This window comes from Gopherus flavomarginatus, chromosome 2, assembly GCF_025201925.1.
Source record: "Gopherus flavomarginatus isolate rGopFla2 chromosome 2, rGopFla2.mat.asm, whole genome shotgun sequence".
NCBI lineage: Eukaryota > Metazoa > Chordata > Testudines > Testudinidae > Gopherus > Gopherus flavomarginatus.
The window spans coordinates 112,309,049-112,334,319 of NC_066618.1; the positions used below are offsets into that span (position 1 = coordinate 112,309,049).

At 43.3% G+C, this 25,271-nt stretch overlaps 1 protein-coding gene and 1 long non-coding RNA gene across 4 annotated transcripts in view; both read left to right on the plus strand.

Annotated features, from left to right (window-relative positions):
- The first annotated feature begins 226 nt into the window (after positions 1-226).
- Positions 227-25,271, plus strand: part of RPRD1A (regulation of nuclear pre-mRNA domain containing 1A) — a 71,043-nt gene continuing 45,998 nt past the window's right edge. The window contains exons 1-2 of one of the 3 annotated variants that reach the window (XM_050937790.1): positions 227-437; positions 24,672-24,801. In XM_050937790.1, the coding sequence (XP_050793747.1) occupies positions 287-437; positions 24,672-24,801 (281 nt within the window). In that variant the 5' untranslated portion in view covers positions 227-286. The remainder of the gene's footprint in view (positions 438-24,671; positions 24,802-25,271) is intronic. The other 2 variants (XM_050937791.1, XM_050937792.1) reach the window with 2 other exon arrangements.
- On the plus strand, positions 12,064-22,758 carry LOC127043764 (uncharacterized). Its single transcript, XR_007772311.1, has 3 exons — positions 12,064-13,361; positions 16,214-19,638; positions 20,753-22,758. It is a non-coding gene; the product is annotated as an uncharacterized LOC127043764 (long non-coding RNA).

Consider the following 25,271-nt stretch of genomic DNA (forward strand, 5'->3'; position numbering starts at 1 on the left):
GCTCCGGACGCGACAGAGAACACACGTGCCCCACACGGGTCAGACTCTCCCTGTGCCCTCGCGCTTTGGGCTCCTCCTCTCCCCGGGCAAGGGCGGGGCTTTATCTTTCACCCGGATGTCAGAAGGTCGCACCACCCCCCCCCCCCCCCGCTCCGGACCCGCCCCGGTAGTGACGTGTGGAGGCGGGGCGGAGAGAATCGGGCTCTGGACCGCCGCCATTTTGGTTTCGTGGGGCCGGGGCCGGTGGGTTGGTCGGGCGCGGGCCCTGCCGGGCGGGCGGGGCGGGATGGCGGCGTTCTCGGAGGCGGCGCTGGAGCGGAAGCTCTCGGAGCTCAGTAACTCCCAGCAGAGCGTGCAGACGCTGAGCCTCTGGCTCATCCACCACCGCAAGCACTCGGGGCTCATCGTCACCGTCTGGGAGCGGGAGCTGCGCAAAGGTGAGGTCGGCACCGGGCAGGCCGGGTCCGCCCTACGCTGCTGGCTCGCCCCGGCCTGGGGCTCACCCCTCCCCCGGCACCGGCGGGCGAGCGGAGCCTCGGGGGCAAGCAGGAGCCCTGAGGGCCTTGCTCTGCCGGTGGGGCTGGGGCTGAGGCTGAGGGGGCGGCCGCTCTGTGCCTTCTCCGCCTCGCTGCCCCACCCCCCGGAGGGCTGCATCGCCGGCTCCTCGCGGCCTTTCCTCGGTGACCCGCCGCCTCCGCTGCCGGGAAAACAGCGCGTTGTGTGGGGAGCAGGCCCGGGGTAGGAGCTGCGGCTCTGCCACGGGCTTGGCAGCGATCCCGGCCCTAGCGCGCTGCGGGAAGAAGAGTCCCGCAGGTGGGTCCCCGGGGATGCGCTGTGCCAGGGTCAGTGTTTCTAGCCGTGCGGTGCCTTGCCTGGCGCGGAGACTTCGTCTAACAGCGTCAGCGGGTTTTTCTCTTTTCAGAGAGCATTAGCGGGGAGGACTAATGAAAGGGACACCGTCAACTTTACAAATAACGGTTTTTTAACCTGTGATGGTTTTAGTGGTACTGGAGATCAGTATAACAAAAGCTAGAGATTCGTTTCCCTTTTCGCTGTTTACTTTCAGTTTTGGACATTGTTTTGTGTATAATCAGTTTTGCACTGTAGTAGGCAAATTGCTGTTTGTGGCTCTTTCAGAGCAGTAGCCTGGAGTAAATACGTTAAATAGAAACGTGATGTGTAAACGACGAAAATGGGCAGGAGGACTCAGATGAGTGTGAGAACTAAAGCTTTGTTTACCTGGCTTTGAAAACTGACTATATTTCAGACTGACATTTTTCAACTTTGAGGTTGTCTCCTTGGTAATAGGTGTTCATCCTTAATTTAATATTTCCTAGCAAAGAAAATGTAGACTTTCTGCTGCAATGACAGGAGCTGGCCTATCTGCCATAGTACTAGAAGTCACCTTAGCTGATAACTTGCTCTGCCTGGCAACTTTTCCCTTCACTCTTCCCATAGCTACCTTTACACAGCAGAGACATTTAGGGATTTGAACAGGAAGAGTTTAGGGGTGAGTTTTTCATTGGAGAGGAGAAGCTGATAGGCAGCAGCCCACCAAAATGGACAGGACAAATTTGGCTGACCTACAAATGTGGGCTTAAAATTAAATAGGATTAAGTTAAAAGGAAAACTTTAGTATTAGTATCTTATAATTATTTTAGCCTGTATTGAAACAGTATGTAAGTTTTAACATCTTACATTACGCTTTCATGTGTTTTGTATTAGCAACATTTAAAAATACATTTTGATTTAAAATACATTTTAGTTCACTTCTTGCAGAAAATGGTTCTCTTTTGAACTTTGAAATCACTAGACTGAACAGCGTAAGTAGAACTGAAAAACAAACTCAAAACTTTTGGATTTTGGGTAGAAACCATGGAATGTCAGAATGCACAAACTGAAGAGTTAATTGTCTACTACACAGATATGTAGGTTTCACTATTTTATCTAAGTTATTTTGTAAAGGAAAAGTAACTTCCCTAGAACAACACTGTCTCTGGAGCAGTTTGTCTTGTTTTGAAAATCAGTGCGTGGGTTTTCTCCTACGTGTCTAAAAAACAAAAATCCTAAACACACCCCAAATAAATTATTTAAGATCACTGTTTTGAATGACCGAGAAGTTTGATGAACAGCTGATGTAGGAGCCTTTTTAATTGGTTTTATTTTCTGTCTTCATCAACATACATATGAGTTTGAGGGTATAAGGCAGTCACTCTAGTACCATCCGTATATTGCTGATATCCAGCTCTTTAATTCCTTATCAAGTTCAGATAGTATAGTTAAGGCTATGTTTTAGTCACAAATATTTTTAGTAAAAGTCATGGACAAGTCACGTACCATAAACAAAAAATCATGTGGTTTTGTGCACCACACCATACCTGTCCATGGCTTTTACTAAAAATACCTGCTGTGACTAAAATTTGGGTGGGTCTGGAGGTGCTGGGGGAGGGGGTTGGCCGGGACGCCCGTTGGAGGGGGATGGTGGGGTGCTGGGCTGCGGCCTGGGACCCCCGCGGTGAGGGAGGGTTGGCGCGGCTGGTAGTGGCTTCCTACATGGCTCTGCGTCCCTGCAGCTCCTAGGAGGCAGGGGCCAGGGCAGGAACTGCTTCTGCCACAAGTGTTGGTTGCTGAAATTCCCCCAGCATCAATTGCTGCAGAAGTCTCAGAGGTCACGGAATCCGTGCAACTCATAGCCTTGGGTATAAGTTGCTTGACTAGGGAAATGGATGAAAAATAGATGGTTGAAACTCAGTCTGTCAGTGGTTTCAATCTTCTTTGATCATACCCCCCCTTTATGTCTGTAGTAGTTTTATGCACCACACCATACAAGTTTTTATACTGATTAAAAAAAAATCGATATGTAACTCACTAAATATTAAATATAGTAAGGCATTGATTCAAACATAGCAAACAATCCATTATAATAAAAGCAAAACTGCGATTGTGGTTGATGCTCACAATTAAATGTGGACACCACATTGTAGCAAATTAATGTATAGATGGCAACAACTTTGTATAATTCTATGCAAGCTTAAACAAATCCGTCAAAGTACACAGTGCCCTCTGAGAATCTGTATGGAGGAATCAACGTTGCTAATTATTCATTGCTGTGGGTAAAGTGTGTGCAGTAAGTCTCCCCCTCTCCCCGGCCGCTTTCTCTAAGGCTTCTCATACCTCTCCCAGAATACATTCCACGCTTTGACAACCTCGGCTCTAGGTAAATGAAGGTAGTGTTAATTGTCAGGATGAAGCACTCTGAAGAATCGACAGCAGTGTTTGCTGGTAACATCTGTCTCCAGTTGTCAAAGTTGTGCTCTCTTGGGGGAAGAGGATCTGCATGGGGTTCTTAGCAGAAATACTATTATTTTTATCTTCACCTGAATCAAGATTTGGCTACAGTGTTGCATGCCTTTGCCACCTCAGACTAAGATGGTGCAATGCTTCTGACATGTGGCAGTCCAGCTCCTGTCTGTCCCTGCTGGCAGGTATATGGGATATTGGGGAGCAATTACCACACAAGTGGGGTGCCAATTAATTTCTTTATTAAAGGAAAAAGGAAGTGGTGGGAATTTAACAATGAAATACGATGGGATGGGGTGTATAGGGTGTTTACAATAGACCATGATGGGGGGGTTCTTATTGAACAGTGTAGGGAGTTCTAACAGTGGGGTACAGTAAGTGGGGTTCAGCACAATGGGGTACAGTACAGTCAATAAGCGTATCAAAAAGAAATGCAAAATGGTCAACAATTTTAGATAGAATATATTAAGTGGTTGGTGGCCTTATACACAATGTAACACAATGGTATCAGTGCAAATACAAAGTATATTAGAAAAGTGGAAGCAACCAATGGGGTGTTAGAATTACAAGTAAAATGTGAATATAAGTGAATTTATGCAATGTAACGGTATAAAAGAAAAGTAATAACTTAATTTGTGAGGCTAGGATAGCAGATAATCTGTCAAGGAGCAGGAGGGGGGAGGGGAGTGAATGATTAGTGGCAACTGATGAGAGTGCGGCTGGAAGCAGCGAGGGACTCTGAAGCCCTGCAAGGTAAGGACAATGGAGCAGTGTGATGGTGATCTTCGGTAGGGGAGGGGCAGCGGAGAAGTGTAAAGAAGGGCTAGAGAGAGGTTTAAGCAACAAGTAGACACCAAAAACAAGGGGTAAAAAAAGCGGCAAAGGGTTTGGGAAGTTTCACAGGGGGAGAAGCAGCAAGGAGTTCGGGAGGTTCGGAGGGTGATGCAGAAACAGCCGGGGTGGGGGGAGCAGCAAGGAGTTGGGCAGTTCGGAGAGAGTGCAGATGCGGGGGAAAAAACAGCAAAGGGTTGTAACAGGGAGACACGGAGAAGCACACAGAGGGGAAGGTTGGAGCAGGGGAAAAACCAGACATGAATTCAAGCAGCAAAAACCCTATCTGTAGACACGGAGAAGTACACAGAAGGGGAGATTGGAGTGGGGGGAAAACGGACATGAATTCAAGCAGCAAAAACCTTGTCCATAGACACGGTGAAGTACACGGGAGGAGGAGGGGATTGGAGCGGTGGAAAAACAGACACGGGAAAGTTCAGGGAGAGATCGGGACAGCGGGAAGACAAATTTTAAGCCGCAAAAACCTTATCTATCTTAACCAACGACTAGGCAAAACAACAAATATCACAATTCTAAGCAAAACTATAACAAGCAACTATACGGAGCAACAAAACAGTAAACTATAACAAGGCAGGTGAACTTACAAGCTCTACAATCTTAACAAACTATGACTTATTAAACTAAAGAAACAAAACCTATGGTGCACCTTATGCTATGGGGAAGTCACAGAGGGCAGAGTGGTATGTGCCCAGGATACAGCTCCCAAGGAAGCCAAGGGATGGTGGCTGAAGCCAAGGGATACAGCTGAAAGCAGGGAGCCCCGAGGCAAAGCCCACAGGAGCAGAGCTTAGCAGCGGTACAAACTTATTTTTAGCAGCAAAGCGCTGTGGAGTTTAAGAGAGGTTTTAAGACACAGACCAAGGTTTAGCTTGAGTCTGTGTGCTGGGGAAACAGAGCCAGCGGCTAAAATAATAAAATAAAAGTAGGGAAAGTTTCACAGAGGGATTCTTACCAGTCCCCAAGGCAGCAGCAAGAACATCAGAAGGCTCGGTACAGTCTCAATAATCAGGAGATCTCTCAGGTAGCAATTCGTTCTTCGTGGGGGGGTTTTCAAAAAACGGGAGTACACTCAAAAAATAAAACGAGAGCGGAGAAAGGACCCCCCGGAACCCCTGGCTGATCAGACCAGGCAGCAATGCAGGAACCTTTCTGATGTTTGTTTCAAAAATGTCTGTTTTTAAAGGCAAACTCAGGCAGTTTCCCGCCAGTAATCCTGATAGGCTCCCTCTGTCACAGGGGAGGAGGCACAGGGAAAAGCCAGGCAGGTGAGCACAGAAACATGTCTGGGCAGAGTTCTGTGCAATAGGTGACTCAAAAGCACGTGAGGCCTATGACTTATGCCCAGGATCTTAAAAACACAGTAGGTCTTGCAGCTCTGGACATTGCCTGCCCTACACCAAGCCCAGGTTCAACGAGGTGATAACAGGACTAACCCTTTGAACAAGGCAGTGGTCCCATTTAGCATGCAGCACAAGTGGCCCTCCCTTTGAGAAGGGCAGTGACCCTGGTAACCAACTCAACAGCCAGGGCAGGGCGGCCAGGAGGAGGAGAACAAAAACAAAATGGAGTATGGGGACAGCTGTGAGAAACAAAATGGAACAGACACTGTCTAAGAAAAAAAACACTGAGATCACTTCATGCTGCTCTGTCCATTTCGAGGCCCTGGTCCTCATTTTTTAAGCTATAGAAATTGCCTTTTGTTCCACATCCCAAGCTGCATTTGAGGATGCTGTGGCTGACAAACCCCAACCCTCTATCTTAACTATTTGTCTGTGGTCACCACAGTACTTGAAAGCTTCACAAAAGTTGTAACTTATATTTCAGTAGTGTCTAGAAACCCCAGCCAGGATCTGGGCCTCATTGTGATAGATGCAGTACTATGCATAGACAGTCCCTAACTCCAGTAGTTTTCACTCTAAATGAACAATATAGGCAAAGAGTGGGAGGGAAACAAGCACAGAGCAAAGTGACTTGCCCAAGGTGAAACTGTAGGTCCCTGATAGAACCAGGAATAGAATCTAGGTCTCAGGAGACCTAGTTCAGTGCCTTTTTTATCAAACCACATGAATACATCTGCCCAATTCCCCCACCCTGTGAGATAAAGAATTAATAATAACTTCATTTTAGAGAGTAGGTGATTTTGCCAGTGTTACGTAGGAATTCTGTGGCAGAATTAAAAATTGAACCTTTATCTCCTGAGTCCCAAACCAGTGCCTTTAACCATAATGCCATCTTTCATCTCATAATTCATTCTTGTGGAAGGCCCTTAAGAGTGGAATATGCCATCACTAGGGATAAGCTGAGCAACCTTAAGAGCACAATATAATGCAAGACTAACTTCTCTGGAGCCTTTCACTTAACTAATGAGTGGAATGGCCACGGATGTGTGTCCTGGACAACAATTTGCCTAGTTTTTAATCTTAAATGGCTTCGGTATTAAGGATAGGAGCTCTAGACCCTTGTTCCTCTTTGTCAGTGGCCCCTGTATTTCTAAAATTGTGTAATGGGAACTAGACACTATGTTGAAATTGGGGTCAGGAGGTGGTATTTAGACATGCATATACTATTTACTGTCTGGATAAATTAACATATTCTAAGAAGTCTATTCTTCTGGAGCCTAATCCCATGAGATTCTGGTTCTGACAGTGAACTCTTGCAGTTTGCTTTCAAAACTAGCAAAATGAGTGACAGAATACAAACTTCTGGAATGTGAAAACAAACTTTTCAACATGTCTTTTTTTTGGGTTACAATTAGCTAAAATTCTCATTTTATAATTTTTTGTCCTCTTAAAACTTGATATTAAAGCATAGATCTTTTCTTTAATGTTTTGGATTTTATTTTTAGCTTATTCCTATTTTTTTTTTCCTTCAGACCCCTTGTCCAGAGTACCTTAGGTAAATTTTTACCTCACTTGCTTTTTGTTAATTATGTAAAGATGGTTACAGTAATAGGAGTTGTTCAATTCTATGATGCAGCATTTTTTCTTGCCCTCTTTCTCCAGTCACCAATAAGGAATGATTCTTTAGATCATGCTTTTAAGAGTACAGAAACAAATGGTATCAGAAAGATTTTTTTTTCTGTGCTGATGGCTACAGTAACGTAAGGGGAAATGGCTGATCAAGCTGAATTGAGGTAATTCTGAAGTAATCTCCCATCTCTAGTTTCATGTTCTTAATAGTCTTTGGACTGAAATTTTTGATTAGAATAACTTTGTACAGTTGCAGAAGAGTAATCATTTTTAGTTTTTATTTTAGTTTTTATTTCACTTTGTCTAGATATGTGTGTACATAAATTCAAAGGAAAACTATTAAAATGGAATCTGAATTTTTCATGCAATTATATTTGTAACATTTAGAAGTATGTAAATTAGAATTATTTCAGAATAGGATGCTGAATTCGCTGCAGTCTTATGGCATGTAATGACTTTTTTACTTTTATTTGTCTTAGTTGTAGCCAGCAGCAGGACAGTAGGATTTGTCGATGAATTTACAGTCCCTTAGTGTAAACAGCATCTGAGTTTTTTGTAATCATGCATTACAGTTCATAAACTGTGATATTTGGACCTTTCTCCTCAGGTTTATATAACAGACTTTTTACTAATGTTTCTTGACTGTAACTAATGAAAATATTAAATGTGTATATCGTAGAATTCATCACTCTGTGAAATTACAGATACTGTGGGTTGACAGTAGACTTCTGGCATCTGTCATATGATGAATAGTCATCAGATGAGTCTGCTCATTAGAGACTTTCTTTTAAAGGTTGGTTGGAACATACATGCTGAATGTGTTCCACTCATTTTCTTTTTGTTTTTTAGCTAACCTATGAGATAATATGCACATACATATAATTCTTAAATTTTAGAATTTTTTTCATAACTGTCATTTAGTTCATGCTCTGGGTATGTGCTAGCATATTGATGAAAATATTTTTATATTAATGAAAAGAGGTTATAGCAATTTGAAGCATGACACCGTTATTATTCAGAGATAAGAATCTACAGTGATTAGAGCCCAACTATAATTTTAATAGCATTGTCATGAGATTGAGTTGAGATTGACCCATCTAGGTTTGTAGCTGTTTCTTCAATGCATGTTCAGGGTACCTCAGCCTCTTGACGTGACAGTGTCATGATGCATTGTATTGACTCCAAACTGTGGCTTGCTTTTTTTGGTAAGAAAAAGTTGCCTTTCTGTTTGGTTATAATCTTCAGACTTAGCCACCTGGATCAAAGCATCTTTCTCTCTGTGAGGCGGTTGGGGATGGATGGCATTATCTGAAGAGGTCAAATCAGATAGAGAGAAAAGTATTGATACTGTCCCAGTTCCACCCATGAGACACCATTGAATAGACATTTGTATTGTGATCTCCCCTCTCCTTCCTTGTACGTTGTAATCAGCAGTGTAATAGCTAACAATGCTTACATTTAAAATTTTCGTTATACTGTACCTTAGTTAGCCTGTTAAAATGAGTGAGGCAGTTCACACTTCTCCGAGCTGTTTCATGTCTGTAGGGTCAGGTAGATATTAATAGGGAAAAGCTATATCTTTGGAACTATAAGGGCTACACACTTACAAAATGAAAGTGTAGATTTTAGAGCCCAGAACATCAGCCATCAGAGAAAAGTACCAGTTCTTCAAACTGCCATGAACTGCATCAGTCTGACTCCTGATATAGTGGGTTAAAATTTAACTTTCTCTAAATATGTGATCTGTGCATGATACTCCTGTGTTTTAACTCTAGAGTGGAGAGTTGGTAGAATCTCCCCAAACTCTTAACCTCTAAGGGCTGTGGTAACAAAGAATAATGTGAGTCAGGTCCCCACTAATTATTTCGTGTGACTCCCTCTGCTGTATGTATTTGCTGCCTTGAAAACAATTCAGTCAGCTCCTCCTTAACTGCAGAGGAGCTGTGTACCACATCAGCAGTTGTAGCTCTTCTCTGGATCCCAGTAATTGCTTGAGGTATCTTTTCTCAATACCAACTTTGTCTTTCAGTCAAGTCTGGAACTTATTGAAGTTCTTATATCTTGGCTTCTGATATTTGGTGCAATTCTTCAGTGCTTGACTTTTGTCAGTATTTTGGCACTCGGTGTCGCTTGTTTTGTTTTTTTTTGTTGGTGCTTTGGTGTTCTGACACTTACTAATTGTTGGTGCCTGTAGTCCTCATTGTCATGCTGCTTTTTATTTTGCCACCAGCTCATCAACCTGCTGTTTCTTTTCCCTACTGAAGCAGCTTTTGTAGTCTTCATGGAGATTACTTGAGAACCTGGGTTAGTTAAACCTTCCTGCAAGCATCCACGCTGCTAAGCCACACTTGAGGCATATCTGGTAGGTGCATGCATCCTGGTTACATGCTAGAATTTCCAAGGGCATATCCCATGGTTCATAGTGCAATACCACTCCATGAATTGTTTTGTGGTGTATTTTGGAAGAAATTATCTGTCCCTCCCATGTCCCTGTGTTGCTTACCAACACAGAGAATTTAAACACTTCTGGCATTGCAAACTCGTCATTTCCATCTTCACCTCTGTTCTATCCACTGTCAAGGCATTGATCCAGATCAGGATAAAGACCTATTCTAGTAGTTGTCACTGTTAATCCAATGCCTGTTTTCAGAACTGGAGGCAGATAAAGGGCATACGACTTGGTAGAGAGCATTTTGGAAGCAGCTAGTGGCCGTCAGAAAGTGGCAGCAGGCCTTGGTGCGGACGTTACAGAATTGAGACAGCTGATGCAGGTTGTAATAGCTGTAGATTCTCTTATGTTGACCTGATGTTGGATCAGGAGCACAAGTTCAGAGAGGATATACACTGTCATGCAGACCCAACTCTCCAGTGTCAGGACATGGAGACGAGGGAGTCCAAAAGTAGGCTCTTACCTCAGACTGCTGCAGGTTGGTTGCTAACCAGTTTTGTCAACTGTGACCATCTCCTTCCCCCCAAAAGGTGCAAGTGAAGTTGTACCCTGATGTTAGAGTGCACTTAGGAGAATTTGCTTACTAAGCAGTTGCAGGATGGTGGTAGAATGTACATTTGGACAAGTGAAGGTAAGTTGGCACTGCTTGCAAATCTGTTTGGATGCAGTGTGTCCATTGACATTTGTGTTATTGGGACTGCTGTGCACTCCACAAGATACATAAGCATAATGGGGAGAACATTCTCCAAGAATAGGTTGAAGATTGGCTGCCTGTACACCAGAACCTAAGAGTGTGCCTTTGATCATTGGGGCTGGGATAACAAGGGTAGTAAGGGATGGCTTGTGTGCCTACATCCTGCTTTGTGTGGGGAAAATGTGAGTCTGTAGAGTGTTGTACTGTGTAGACTTAGACATGTTTGCTGTTCTGAGAATTAAAACCTTTTGATTTAAACTTTCTGCCTCTTATTTCCCAGATACGCTCACCTGTGGATTGTTCAGTCAAATACTTTAGTAAAACCAAATGCAGCCAATCCAGCTGCTACTGTCCAGAGTGAAAATGTTAAGAGTGAAATGTACAGTGAAAACAAAGTAAATCAGTGTGATGTCACTGTTGATAGAATTGCACATCACCAGTGTTCTTGTACTACTACTCCTGTTGTTGCACGGTGGTAGAATGAACAGAATACATATATATGTACTCGCTTCTGTCCTAGGAGTTTGATTGCCAATCTCACTCCAGAATTGTCAAGTGGTGCATTGACTGCTGGGTATGTTAGCATGGAGGAGAGTCCACTGGCAAAGGTACTGGTCATCAGGCTAAGCAGCTGCTTGAACATTTCCTTCTGCTGCTGCCAGTCATGCTCCATTTTCCTGTCCAGCTCCAACAACTGCCTCTGGAATTCTCACTGGTGGTGTGACTTGTGGCTAAAGTCATTTTGTATATCCTGCAGCTGGTCTTCTTTGGAACATTTTTTTTTTCTTTCTCCCTGCTAGTTCAGGGCCCTCATCCCAAAAGCCATTGGAGGGCTGCTTGGTGCAGCAGATGTGGACAGCCTTGCAAAGGCAATAAAAGGCTGTTGTGTTTTTTTTGTTTGTTTTTTTTGGTCTAGGGAAATAAAAATATCTCTTAACATCGTGTCACAGGAAGGCCATAAAATTGATACTTTTATTTTCTCCATATCCACATTTATCTCCTTTCTCCATATTTGCCTGTTGATAAGCACCTGCAGCTTAGGTCACCAGCCCACCAATACAATGGAAAATCTTGGAATTTTTTTAAAATAAAATAAATATTTTTTTTTATCTGGATGGGGGTGGGTTTGGTGCCCATAAACCCAGGGACCTTTTACCAGTGCTGGTCTTAACACTATTTCAGGTAGTGGTGTCATTAGAAGATGTTAATCTGCTGGAGATTCAGGATTGGAAGAGGGAACTTTTCCAGGCCTGTGGTAGATGACCATCTGTCTATGTCAAAGAAGTATTTACTTGCCTGGTGACTGATCAGTGAGTGATGACTAGAGAGGACTTGTAAGCTATGGGGTGGGGAGGGTTTGTCCTTCATAGGCATATCCAGGACTGTCTTGAGGTTTTCCTATATGAAAAGTTCATAAGCATAATCTTCAGGGGGCGGACCAGAATTTCAGTGAACACAAAAAGCATGCTGAAATAGGATGCAAGAACTTGCTTACCATGAATATGCCTTTTCACAGCCCCTGTATATCGGCAAGAGACTTTCACTCAGGGTGGATTTGATTTAAATCACTAGTCAGGAAGACTCGATTTAATCATGGATTTCTACATGATAGTGCATTCTTGTTGGTTGTTATAACCTTAATAGATATTCTTCACAACTTGGAGATAGATGTCGGTTTCATTTGTAGATGGTACACACTGTACCTTTTTAAAGTGATTTATTTTGAAAACTTTTCAGATTAGTTTTATAGCTGTATCAGAAAATGAATGATTGGTTATTTCATTTATCAAAGATAATTGAAGCAGATATTTATGAAGTCATTGGGACATGAACTATCTCCCATTCAACAGGTTAATCACTAATATTTGGAGAATTTCCTTGTCATGCTGTATTAGGAGGAGAACATCACCAGACAGACATTTTAAATTGTTTTATTTAACTAAAACAATGGTATGTATTCTGGATTTTTTTCTTCAACAGCAAACATGTAATATTTTAACACAAGAAACATATGAATTTTTGAATTTATTTAAACATTCAAGGCTTGTTTTTGCTAAAATTGTTTTTAACTAAAATAGTTAAATGAAATATTTAAAAACAAAAACAAAAATTGACTGTCAGCCAGGTCAACATGAGACACTTAAAATTTTGGCTTCTGCAGCTAACTCTGTCATCTTCACCTTCATTTTCTTGTTTGTTCATAATCTGGGAAAGAAAAACAAGCTTTCCTGCTTTTTCAGGTCCCAAACGATTTCTCAGTTTGGAATAAATTAGTCCAAAGGAAGAAAATATTCTTTCTACACTGTCAGAAAAAGCTACTGCTGTTAAAAGTGCAATTATCACTTCAACAGTCTCTGAATCCGAGTGCTTAAGTGACTTCCACCAGTTGACTGGTGTGACTTTTTTTTAAAACGTCAGCAGGAAACATATTTCTTGAATGGTTCTTATTCCCCAACTGGATTTTTTTACAGCCTACTGCCATTATAGGTTTTCCCTTCTAGTGAGAGAATGGTATGGTAGCCTTCATTGATTTGAGATCTATGTTCAGAAAGACCTCAAGACTTCTGAAATATGCTGCTCAAACAGCTTCACTTTTGTTTCTACTGCCTGTCCCTCCCTTCTCACATTTATCTCCAAACTACTTCTCCTTGTCCAGGTCTATTCTGCCCCCAGCAATTTTCTATTCCAGGGGTTGGTAACCTTTCAGAAGTGGTGTGCCAAGTCTTCATGTATTCACTGTAATTTCGTGTTCTGGTAATACATTTTACATTTACAGGGGCCGGCAGATGGAACCCCAGACTGGCAGCGGGCTGAGCGGGGCCAGCGACCGGGACCCAGGCCAGCAGTGGGCTGAGCCGCTCAGTCTGCTGCTGGTCTGGGGTTGCGGCCGCCGGCCTTGCTCAGCCCACTGCCGGCCCGGGGTTCTGTCCATCCAGGCCGGAATTGGGCTAAGAGGGGCCGGTGACCGGGACCCAGGCTGGCGGACGGAACCTCAGGCTGGCAGCAGAGCCCTACTGAAAATCAACTTGCTTGCTGCAGATTGCTGACCCCTGTTCTATTCATTGAACTTTTTGAAATGTTGCACTTTTAGAGAGAGGTAAGGGATTGACTCTGTGTACACAAATTTGCAGAGGGACAATAGGGTTGAGATCTGTTATCTCTCCTCTGTATGTATGTATGTTAATATTTTTTGCTGTTAACAAGCATGTTATCTCTGGAGACACAAATCCACAGTTTGAGAACTGCAAAACTAAGCATCTCTGTTATCTTCTAGACTGAGCACCGAGTCCCATTGAGTAGATAGAAAGATTATCCTAAATAATCTGTACAGAAGCCCCTGGAACCTCATAAGATTGGGTCCGTAGTCCATGGACTATTGGAACTTATTTACAAAACTTTTCTTAAACATTACATGAATATATTGTCTCATGCTATAGAATTAGAATGTATAATCCCTATTCCATGATGAGGTATCTGAGCTATAATGCATCTTAATTAAAACTGTCTTTAGATATGCTTTTTCAGGAAAAAGCATTTTATCAAAAAATTCAATTTGAACCCCCCTCCCCCTTTTTATCATTGATTTTTATCCACCCTGCTTTCTCTTAATATAGACACAGCTCATACAGTAGGACTTAAAATCCTGACTGTCTTGGACAATGCTTTAATACCGTGCAGTGTGTGTGTGTATACATAGCTATGCATATGTGCTTGTGCTCCATGCATCCCTGTGTCTGCAGGCATGACTCATTTTGTAATCTCAGTTGTGAATAAATTGCTTAGCAGCATTCAGTTACATCTCAGAATAAATAACTAGTTGCATATTTACGTCTTTTTCTCTTTGATTGGAATCCATCTTACCAATGTGGACACAAGAACAAATGGATATAAACTGGCCATCAGGAAGTTCAGACTTGACATTAGACGAAGGTTTCTAACCATCAGAGGAATGAAGTTCTGGAACAGCCTTCCAAGAGGAGTAGTGGGGACAAAAGACGTATCTGTCTTCAAGACTAAGCTTGATAAATTTATGGAGGGGATGGTATGATGGGATAGCCTAATTTTGGCAATTAATTGATCTTTGACTATTAGCAGTAAATATGCCCCTTGGCCTGTGATGGGATGTTAGATGGGGTGGGATCTGAGTTACTACAGAGAATTCTTTCCTGGGTGTCTGGCTGGTGAGTCTTGCCCACATGCTCAGGGTTTAGCTGATCGCCATATTTGGGGTCGGGAAGGAATTTTCCTCCAGGGCAGATTGGCAGAGGCTCTTGGGGTTTTTCGCCTTCCTCTGCAGCATGGAGCACGGGTCACTTGCTGGAGGATTCTCTGCGCCTTGAAGTCTTTAAACTATGATTTGAGGCCATCGATCACTCAGAGAGAGGTTGAGAGTTGTTGCGGGGGTGGGTGGGTGAGTGAGATTCTGCGTTGTGCAGGAGGTCAGACCAAGTCTATGACTCTATCTTAAATTACATGTGATGGGGAGGAAGGTGGGGGGAGGTGGCTGGGGAAATGGTGTGGCTTCTGCACTCAAGTGGCCTAAAGGTCACCCCATAGTACATAATATTCTTCATAATTACATTGGCCATAAACCAGCAAAATCCTATCACTTATATTGCAGTTTCTCACTAGGAATAACAAAGATGGCAGCAGCCTCTTACCTGTCAGTAGCTGTGATTCTGATGCTGTTTTCTCTCTGTTCCGTTCCCTGTCCTCGAGCAGGTCTTATGGACTCTGGTCTGAGGATGTCCTCGGGTTCATCTGGCCATAGGGCCTGCTGGCCCTGGGGTATGTTTGATTTCTTCCAGTCCTCCTACTGCTGGGTTCTCCTCTATTTCTTCCAGTCTCTGTCCATAAGTACATTTGCTCTTAAAACCCCATCAGGCACAACAGGGGGCTGTTCCGTGCTTTGGATAGTGTTGAGCAACTAGTCAAACTCTTTGTAGTAGTAGCAGGTTGATAGTAAGTTTCTAGATTTGTCATTGGTATTTTTTGTAGTGTTTTTTTTAATTCTCTGTGCACTGACTTTCCCTCCATATAATCCTCTTCTCTGCCAGGCTCTCGGAGATGCTCTTTTAGAGGTGTGATTTTTGGTGTGTATCTCAAAATTGCGGTGCTTACTACACTAACTGTTCAAGTAAGCTGTGTAGAAATGCAGAAGATCGGGTGTAATGTGTTTATAAACTTGCCAGATGTACCATATAAACTAATAGATGAGTTCCAGTGCAGAGAAAGGGAGCAGGTACAAAGGCAGGAAAATATGACCCCTACAAAGCCATTAGAGGACAACCACCTGGGTTACAGCTTCCTTCACATGCGGGATAGGGTCGGGGGTAGGGGCTAGAACCTATCTTACAGTGAATCGTGTACTGCCAGCTAGGTAAGCAAGCCTGACAAATCTATATAAAAGGCTTTTTATGCATGGAAGAGAGGCTTGGGCTAAAACCAAGGTAAGGGTATGTCTGTACTAGCCACTGGATCGGCGGGTAGTGTTCAATGTATCGGGGATCGATTTATCGCGTCTCGTCTGGACACGATAAATCGATCCGCTAATTGATGTCTGTACTCCGCCTTGGCAGAAGGAGTAAGTGCAGTCGACGGGGGTGCCGCTGCAGTCGACTCGCTGCCGGGAGACAGCCAAGTAAGTCGAACTAAGATACTTGGACTTCAGCTATGCTATTTGCATTACTGAAGTTGTGTATCTTAGTTCAAACCCCCCTGTTAGTGTAGCCCAGGCCTAAGAGGCTGGGCTAAATGAGTAGAGTTAAGCCAGGTTCTCACCTGAGTTTAGTCATGCTTTCAGCCCAGGCCAGCTAGCATGGCAGGGGGCATAGGGAGTGTGGATTTTGGTTTCACTTGAGCTAGTAGTACTCCTCTTGTGCTGTGAGAATGCAGACTAAATCATTTAGCGTGCTGATAGTCTTCCATTGTCTTCTCTGTTTCTTCCAGTGTGCCAAGGAAGATGAACACATTCTCCCACAGTTCATTGGGAAAGAATCGGGTGCGCAGTTTACTGCAGCACAGAGAACTATGGGACGTATCTCCAGAAAGTCCTGATGATGTACATGAGGGAGTGCACCATAACTTGGGTATGGTGTTGCAGTGTAGCTGTTCATACACAGACTAGAGTAACGTGGTTCCTCGTAGCATACATGTAACACATAATGGACATTAAACTGTCTGAATGCCTGCCATATACCTTTTGGATTAGGCTTGCTTTCAGTGTGTCTAACTACTGGTTTGGTCTGAACTGTTTCAGCTAGCACTGGTTTAGTGCCAATATGAATGTCATTAAAATGGTTCAAACTGAAATGGTCCAGATCGTCAACTACTCCCACAGAGCACCAGTAGCCCTTTGAAGTGTTCCAGAATCCATTGCTTCTGGGAGCTGTGCCAGTAACTGGAAGTAGGTAACCAGAAGGCCTTGCAAATGAAAGTTCAGAAGTGTTTGTGTGGGCATGAGGTAAAACTGCACCTTTTCAGAATGAGTCAATATAGATCCAGTGCTAACATCCAATCCCTTCCTCTCTATTCACCTGGTGCAACGTCTTAGTATAGCAGTGATATTGGTTTTTACCTATTTTTGTACTGCTCCCTGTGTCAATAGTCACCACCTAGCCCCTGCCTTGAGCCAGGAAAACATGCGTGATCTTAAATAAAACCTTAACCTGTAAATTGTGGCAGACAATGCTACCAAAACTTGAATCTAACACTGTGTCTTACCAAACGCCGAGGAAAATCTGTATAGTTCCCTGATCCCATTCATATATTTTTTAATGGAAATCCAGACTTCCATATCTCTTTGAGACCTGAATATGATCGGTCATTTCCGAAGATAGATGCTATAAGAGGTAGATAAGTTTTCAGACTGAATCCAACAGTTGATTTTGGAAATCAATATGCATAACTGTTTCTGAGAACATTTTACATTGAAGTCCTTTGTGTCCTTTAATTAAAATCTATATAGAGCAGAATACATTAGCAGGAAACGCTAAGGCAGGATTGTGTGTACTTCCTGAATGCAATGTAGCCCAGTTTGGTACAGTTCTATTGCAGATCAGCAGGGGTTCAGCAGTGAGGTCTAGATACAGAAACACACATAGGTGGAGAAGTTTAAATGTGCATCATCCAGAGAGAGGCACTGAACTGGAACCCAAGAGACCTGGGTTCTAATCAGTGTTTCATTATTTTAGTAACTACAGAAAAATCTCTAATAATATTCCTCTCTGCCTGTACTCCTTCAATGCTGGTTGGTTCTCTGCCTCAACTGCCAAAGGATTAAGCATAACTAAACCAGGCAAATCTATAGATTGGATAAATCAGTGGTTCTGAACCGGGGTCTTGGGGCGCAAGCAGGTTTTTTGCAGGGGGTGAGGGGGATGCCAAGCAGGGCCAGCATTAGACTCACTGTGGCCCAGGACAAAAAGCTGAAGCCCCATTGCATGGGTCTGAAGTCCTAAGCCCTGAAGAATGTAGCTTCACAGTGCCCTTGTGGTGTGGGGCACCAGGTAGTTACCCTGTTTACTACCGCCTAACGCCTGCTCTGGCTTTTAAATGCAGAAAACCAGTTGTAGCATAGCTGGGCTGTGGAGTTTTTATAGCATGTTGGGGGGTGGGGTTCAGAAAGGAAAATGTTGAGAACCCCTGGGCTAGATTGTGGGGGGAGACTTTTTTAAAAGGCATTACATACACCATTATATATACACCAATATCCTGTATGTTGCTTAAGACAATTGGTAAATGTTTACCTGCAAATGGACAAGGAAAATACCTGGCTTTGTAATGTCTGTCATCTCAGTACAGTGAACATGAATATGGCTTATTGAAATCTTATCTCTGACAGCTAGAGAAAACATTAGCTTTTTGATAGAGATGTGGGGAGACTTTTTTCCTTCATCCATTAATGGTAGTTCCTTAGAAAAAGGTGCGCGCTCGCGCTCTCTCTTTCTCTCATATGAGCACTGTGAGGAAGGTGGCTTGCTGTCTATGGGATTTCTTTCAATTCTTTCCATTGGATGGACTCCCTTGTGACAGAATGGCCTCTTTGTTTTTAGTGTTCCACTTCTTTTAATTAGAGTTTCTGAGCTTGTTTATATAGGGACACCAACCCGTCAGTATTGTTGGCACTGCTACCTGAGAGGATATTTTTGTTTCAGAAATCCACTATATTTCTCAAACTTGACTATTTTGGAAACTGAATAGCTATAGAGCCATGTCGGACATAAACTGTTCTCACAAGTATTTATTCTATGCAGCTATCAAGATAATATGTCTGGGCTGTTTTATCCACTGTGTATGTGTGCATAAAGAGATTTATGGTTCAATATTAGGTGACTTTTCAGAGTTAACACATTACAGCCTCCAGATATCTTGTTTTGGGGAAACAATGTATCAAACTGATATTTTTTTCCTGTTAGTGACTGAATCAATAATAGGGTTCAATTCAGAGGATAGCTTTACAAAGGCTCCTACAATCTCAGATCATCTTACTTGATTGCTCCATAGTTTGTCCTCAAAACTCAGGTTTTGCTTGCTCTCATTTCAAGGGACACGCCAAAAGGGACAGTATCTCAGAGCTTGTTGTAGAGACCAGCATGAGTAACTTACTTATATTTGATCATTTTCAAAGAGTAGCGTTATTTTCTCTGGATTCCACCTATCATGTGGTGTCTCTGTGCCTGGCCCAGATTACCAGTCTGGGCTTTTTCAGTGAGAGGATTTTGCATACCGTTGTCCCTTAGACAAGAATCTAACTTCATGTGAACAATGTGTCTGTTTTGGATGTTGAGAGCTGTTGTAAGTTCTCACTGTATGGACTGGCATGTGAGGGATTTTGTATAAGGAATATAATTAAAACAGTGTTCTATTTACATTGTAAAAATTTAATATTATCACCGAGGGGATGGGGTGCCACAATGTTACTGGATTCTCCTTCCCCAAAGCGTAGATGACACCTGACACCAGCATGCAAATATACTGGGCTGGTGACCAGTACAGAGAGTGGATTAAGCGTCTCTAGACAGTACAGGAAAACCAGAGACCAAAAACACACCTCTGGCAACTTGCCAGCATTGTGCCTATTTTTTGAGCAGTTTGACAAGCACAGAGCTATCAGTGGTGCATGATGAACTAGTTAGCTGGAATGGTGCCCTCCTGGCCCCAGAATCCAGCATGGGGCCTGATGGGAACCAGCAGCAGGTGCAGAGAGAGGCCCACAAAGTGATGCTGTAGCTGAAATGAGTCCCAAAGGAGCTTTTGATGCAAGAGCAGCACATCCTGCTGTACTTGAAGGAGCTGTTTGATGCCCACTCGGGGAACAACCTGGCCGCAGAGCCTACGGACGACAGACTGGACAGAAGCTGCCTTGGAGCCTGGTAAGTTTCTGCTCCGTCTAATGTTTAATATAGGAATGGGATGGATTTCAGTTCTGTGTAGCACTGTAAAAATTACTTAAAGCCCTGGTTAACAGCATGTGCATCAGTTGTGCACCCATTTCTTTCCCCCCCTGCCAATGTGGAATTCAATTTGGTGACCAGGAAATGCAAACAATAAAAACTCCTTGAAAGTATTTTACTAGAAAGGCACAGTTTTTTGTTAAGGCATTTTTGTTTCTTAAAAATAACCTTACTGCCATACCTGTAAGTATGCCACTCTATAACCAGTGGTGTAACAAGCCTTCTGGAAAGAGTGAATGGTACAGTGGTGGTGTGTTCCATTCACAGATCTAGTCCATTTCAGGTAAAGGTAGTCCAAGCAATACATAGGTGACACAATCATTTTTTCTAACCCGTTCAGATTTGAGACATGCATCCAGAAATATGCCAGGGGGTTGGGGTAATGGTGTGGAGTTCTGTGTGTTGCATGTAATTATAACTGGCTAAGACACGTGGAACTTATGCAGCATCCTGTTGATTCCCTCATGAATTCTGACCCAGTCTTAGATGCTGATAGATGCAGACTTTTCCTGAAGCCAGAACTACAGATAGGTAATCACTTTTTGGTGAAGTGTGTATTTTTTAGGCCCACCTTGGTAGCTCACCAGGCCATTCCACTCACAGATGTGCTGTTCATCCATTATATGTTTGAATACCTTCACTGCATACATTGCAGGTTTCTCACCGGTAGCTTTGAATATCCTCTCCTTTTGCCAGTCAGGCACCATAGGAACAGTGATGTCCTCCAAAATGTGGAAGGCCTGAAATGATAGAGAGCCTGTGTAGCAAGGCAACTGACAGACTTCCCTCCCCCGCAAGTAATTATGCATTTTTTTAGAAAACAAAAAAAAGCTTTGAATTTTTAACTTACCAGTGTCTCAGTATTAGTGTCACTGTGATTAACCAGGCTGTGTTCAGGGAGCATCCCTCTGACAGTATACTGAAGTTCAGTTTGAAAATGTAACCCTTTGTCCTTGGAATTCCGCAAGAATTTTTTCTGTGCTCCTGCAGTGAGCTGTTTGAGACAATAACTCTGCGTCTTGTCCTATTCCAGGCCCCTCGACCTCTAGTGACTGCAGAACCGCAACAGCTCGCCTGCTGTGTAATACAAGCCTGGCTCAGCTTACTGTCAAGGACTGTTCCAAGAGGAAGCATTTCTGTGATGAACTTACGATTGAAATTCTGGATAGGGTCCACAAGCAGGTCCAGTAACAAAAACGGACGGACTTATGGCTGAAGGCAAGACATGGCGAGAGTCGAGAGGAAAGGCTGAGGCAGGCCGCACAGCTTGAGAACAAGATTTCAGTGCAGGAGCAGGTACTTGTTTCACTGTTCCTGGAACAGGAGCATTGGCTAAAGGAGGAGGACAGAGGTCAGCAGAGAGGACAGTTTGAGTTGCTGATGTCAGTAATGGCTGAAAGAGTACCAACTCCTGCTTCATCACCCACATTACAACCTCAGACCTCTGGGCAGTATCCTGGGATTTAGTCCAGAAACAGTTTGGAAAACTTCATGACTGTGTAGCCTATGCAGTAAGGCCCCAATAGTGGCTGGATCAGGCAACTTAAACCAATGCGGTCCTCCATATTGATCTCCTTCCTGTGGATGCCTCCACCTCACTTGTGTGCGGCAAGAAGGAAAGGAAACCTGAGGGTCAGGGGGTTCTGTTTTGTACATAGTTTCATTATTTGCAGTTTTTCCATGCACTTTTTTCCTCTTCTGGTTCTGTTGTTACTAGGGTGTTGGTGTAGCAGTGTCAGCTGGCCTGCCTGGTAGTGGGTGGGTGTTGTAGTTTTCCAAAACATGTTTATAAATAAAGCTTTTTGTGTCATTAGGAGAGTTTATTTTTAGCACTGTCATATTGTACAGTGTGTGTTTTTAAAATAACAAAGGTAAACACATGATCAAGGACGATTAGGAATTAGTAAGCAAATGACATTCCTTTATACAATCCTCACTTCAGTTACTACTTTATATTACTCCTGGGGGAAATTCTGTACAATATTTTAAAACTTGGCATATTTTATTTGTTAAAATAGCACTATATAATCACACCAGTTTGTTGTTTTAGTAATTTATTTCGCCATACTTGTTCGCAACAAAGTCTAACAATACAGATACCAAAAAAAAAAACTTCCCCAAAAGTAGTGTGTTAAAGAAAGCCCTACCACAATCCACTTTGTTTCTCTGCCCCCTCCCCCCACAGAGCCCAACCTGGGGGCCAGACACCCTCTCCCCCAGAGCCCAGGGATCCAGAGGGAGAAACAGCCTTATGCTGGGTCCCGGGTTTGTGTGAAGTTTCCTGCACGCAGTCTCTTTCGGGGTGTACAGCTGTCCGGAGCCTTCCAGTTCTCTCTCTCCTCTCTTCTCCTCCTCCCTGCCCCAAGTATTTTATTTGCAAACTGGGGAGCTAGACTTGGCCAGGTCCAGCTGCTCTGCAGCCCGTTTCTGCAAGGGAAAAAGGAAATTCTGCACAAACATTCATTCTGTGCAAATTCTGCACTGCACAGTGGTGCTGAATTTTCCCAGGATATTATATGAATCTATACTGTGAATCATACCCCACCATTTCATAAGTGGTTATGTCATTCAGAAGTACATTGCATGGCAATCAAGTCCCTACTCTCCCCAAGCACTCACCTCAACCCCAATCAATAAGCACTGTCCCCACTCCTCCAAAAGGACATTCATAAAGTCCATAATGTGGGAGCACAAAGCCTCCCTGACTACTCTTGCCTCGGTGCATCTAGCTCAGGCACAAAGTAGAAAGCTATCTACTTTCTGCCTGAGTAGACTGGTTCAGTGGCCCTTCTCGGTCATAGGTCCATTTAGAAGGAAATGGCTCACCTCTGGCTTCACAAAGATTGTGAAGAGCACAGCAATCTACAGTAATGCGAACAGCATTGGTGACTTGTACATCCAAATGGTCTGTAGACATCTCCAGCAAGGATTTCAGTCTACCAAATGCACATTCAACAACCATTCTGCACCTGCTGAGAGTGTAATTAAGAGATCTTTTTCCAGGGCCTCCTAAATTAGGGTATGGTTTCATAAGCCAATGCAAAAAAGAGCTGTGCTGGGATCCTCAAAATAATGGTGGGGTCAGTAATGCTATTGATAGTGTCATTTGATGGGAATAGTGTTCCAGCCTGTCCATGAATGTAGACTCCCACTCATCACAAAACCCTGGCATCGTGAACTTTCCCAGTGCAGCCCATGTTCACATTCATAAATGGACCTCAGGGGTCCATGAGGGCCTGTATAGCAATGGTGTAATGCCCTTTGTGGTTTGTACTCGTGCTCTTTGAGGAGGGCAAACTAGGGGCACAGGAGTTCCATCAGTGGTCCCAGGTTGGAAATCCCATTCTCTCAAATGCAGTTACTTCATGAATATTTTTTTAAACCACATGCCTGATTGCCACAGAAACTTCCACTGCCACTTTACCCAGAGTCGACTTCCCAGCCTTAAACCGGTTGGCAATGGACCGGTAGCAGTCTGGGGTAGCCAGCTTCCGGATGGTTATAGCAACCTGCTTTTGGATTGGCATGAGTAGGTTCATGCATGTGTTTACACTAGAGAATTGGGGCAAGCTGTTAAGAAAGCTCCAGAAATGTAGTTTTCTTCATGTGGAAGTGCTGGACCACAGCTCGTCATCCTATATCACCATGACAACTTGATCCCCTCAGCTTGTACTTGTGGCCCTGTACCAGAAGTGCCGGTCTACATAGGGGGCATGAGTGACTGTACCGAGTGTCATGAGTTCCATTAGCCAGTTGGAGTCTGCCGTGCTTGGGTACTCTGCTGCCGCCTCTTCCTGTTTCATCATAAGCTCTGTCAGATGCCTTTGGTGGGTCAGAAGATGCCACCAAAATATCCACTATCATTTCTCAGAAGCTCTTCCCGTTTCCCAACACAGAAGGGAAAGTACAAGCAAGAGAACTTCTTCTGTAGGTGCTGCCTCCGTGTTGCTGGTTCCAGTAGCTGGGGGCACACGGACCAAAATGATTGCTTGGCCGGATGTGTTGTCAGGCTGTTTAAACTTTCTATAGCATGCAATGTAGACAGTCATGCTTTCTCACAGTATGCCAATGTTGGGGCTAGACCAGCCACATTTCAGAAGAGTGTTTGAGAGTCTGTTATATGGCTGATTTCACCTTGGTCTGTGTGCTGCAGTGTCAACTTCAGAGCCCCAGGTTCAAGCCTGGGTTAGAAAAGCCTTAATGGCTGGGTAATAATTGTAAACACTCAAGCCCTGGGTTTCTGTAACCCAGAGTCTGCTGATTGGAGTCCCATTAACCCTGATCTTGTATAGCAGTGTAGACATAACCCAGAGCACTTTTGAAAATGTTACCCTAAGATTATAGTTACAAGATCATATTAAGTTATGCTTTCGTGATTCATAATGTCTTATTTTAAATACACATTGCGCTTTTAAATTTAAAATTAAAATATGTAAGGTTCTGTGTGTGGAAAGAACAACAACTTGGGGGACTAAGTTGCGTTGTGGAGGAGAGACTAGGTTGATGAGTGTGGTGGGTAGGGACTGTGTGTGTGCTGAAATAGCAGATGAATGTGGTAATGTGAGAGGGGGAGAAAGAGGTCAGAGTAAATTATGGATTGGCAAAACATGAAGAATGCCCAAACTTCAAATTAGTTGTTGCTGAGCCTGTACTTAAAATGGCAGCGGGGGATAGCGGATTGCTATGACTTTCTGTGTCTGGGTTTTGAGGGCTGAAATTTATGCAGACCAATTTTTTTTATAAAAAGTTACTTTGATTATTTTGTATTAATAGCATGAGGTGCTAATAGAAATAGTGAACTTTTGTATTTTTAAATAACATTTATATCTGTTTTTATCCTCCACATAAGAGATGTGGGAAGAAACTCAACTGAATGTTAACCTGGAAAATTAGTTTTATACTACTAACTACTTTGGATTGTTGCATCTCTCCCTTCTTTTTTCTTTTATTAGCAAAACCAAATAGGAAGTTGACATTCCTATACCTGGCCAACGATGTCATTCAGAACAGCAAAAGGAAAGGACCAGAATTTACAAAAGACTTTGCACCAGTTATAGTTGAGGCCTTTAAGCACGTATCAAGGTACAGTAAACTGTAATGTGGGCATTAATGTCTTATTAACTATTATTAAGCCAGTGTGTGAGGCATTTTCCTTCCAGAACACTTCATTTGTTCTGTCTGGATCAGCAGCTTTCATGCACCCTAATTAAAAGAAACGCCCTATCCTAGATCTGAAGCTTATTTTTTTTCAGTTTCTTCCGTGCACCTCTTAGTTTAAAATATCCTTTGATCTTGCATACATGTCAATCTTCTTTAGCATATGCCCAGTGGTGCTGGAACACTGTTAATAGTGCGGGTGCTGAAAGCTAGACCCCTTACCCATGTTCGTGTGTCTCTCCCCCCCACCAAGTTCAGACCCAGAGCAGGACTGTGTCTCTGGGATGCAGGGACCCGGAAGGGGTAAGTGGCCTGAGGCTGGGGCTGGCAGCTGGGAGCCCGGGCGCAGGAGGGCCGGAAGCTGGGACCTCGCATAAAGGCTAGAGGTGCTGCAG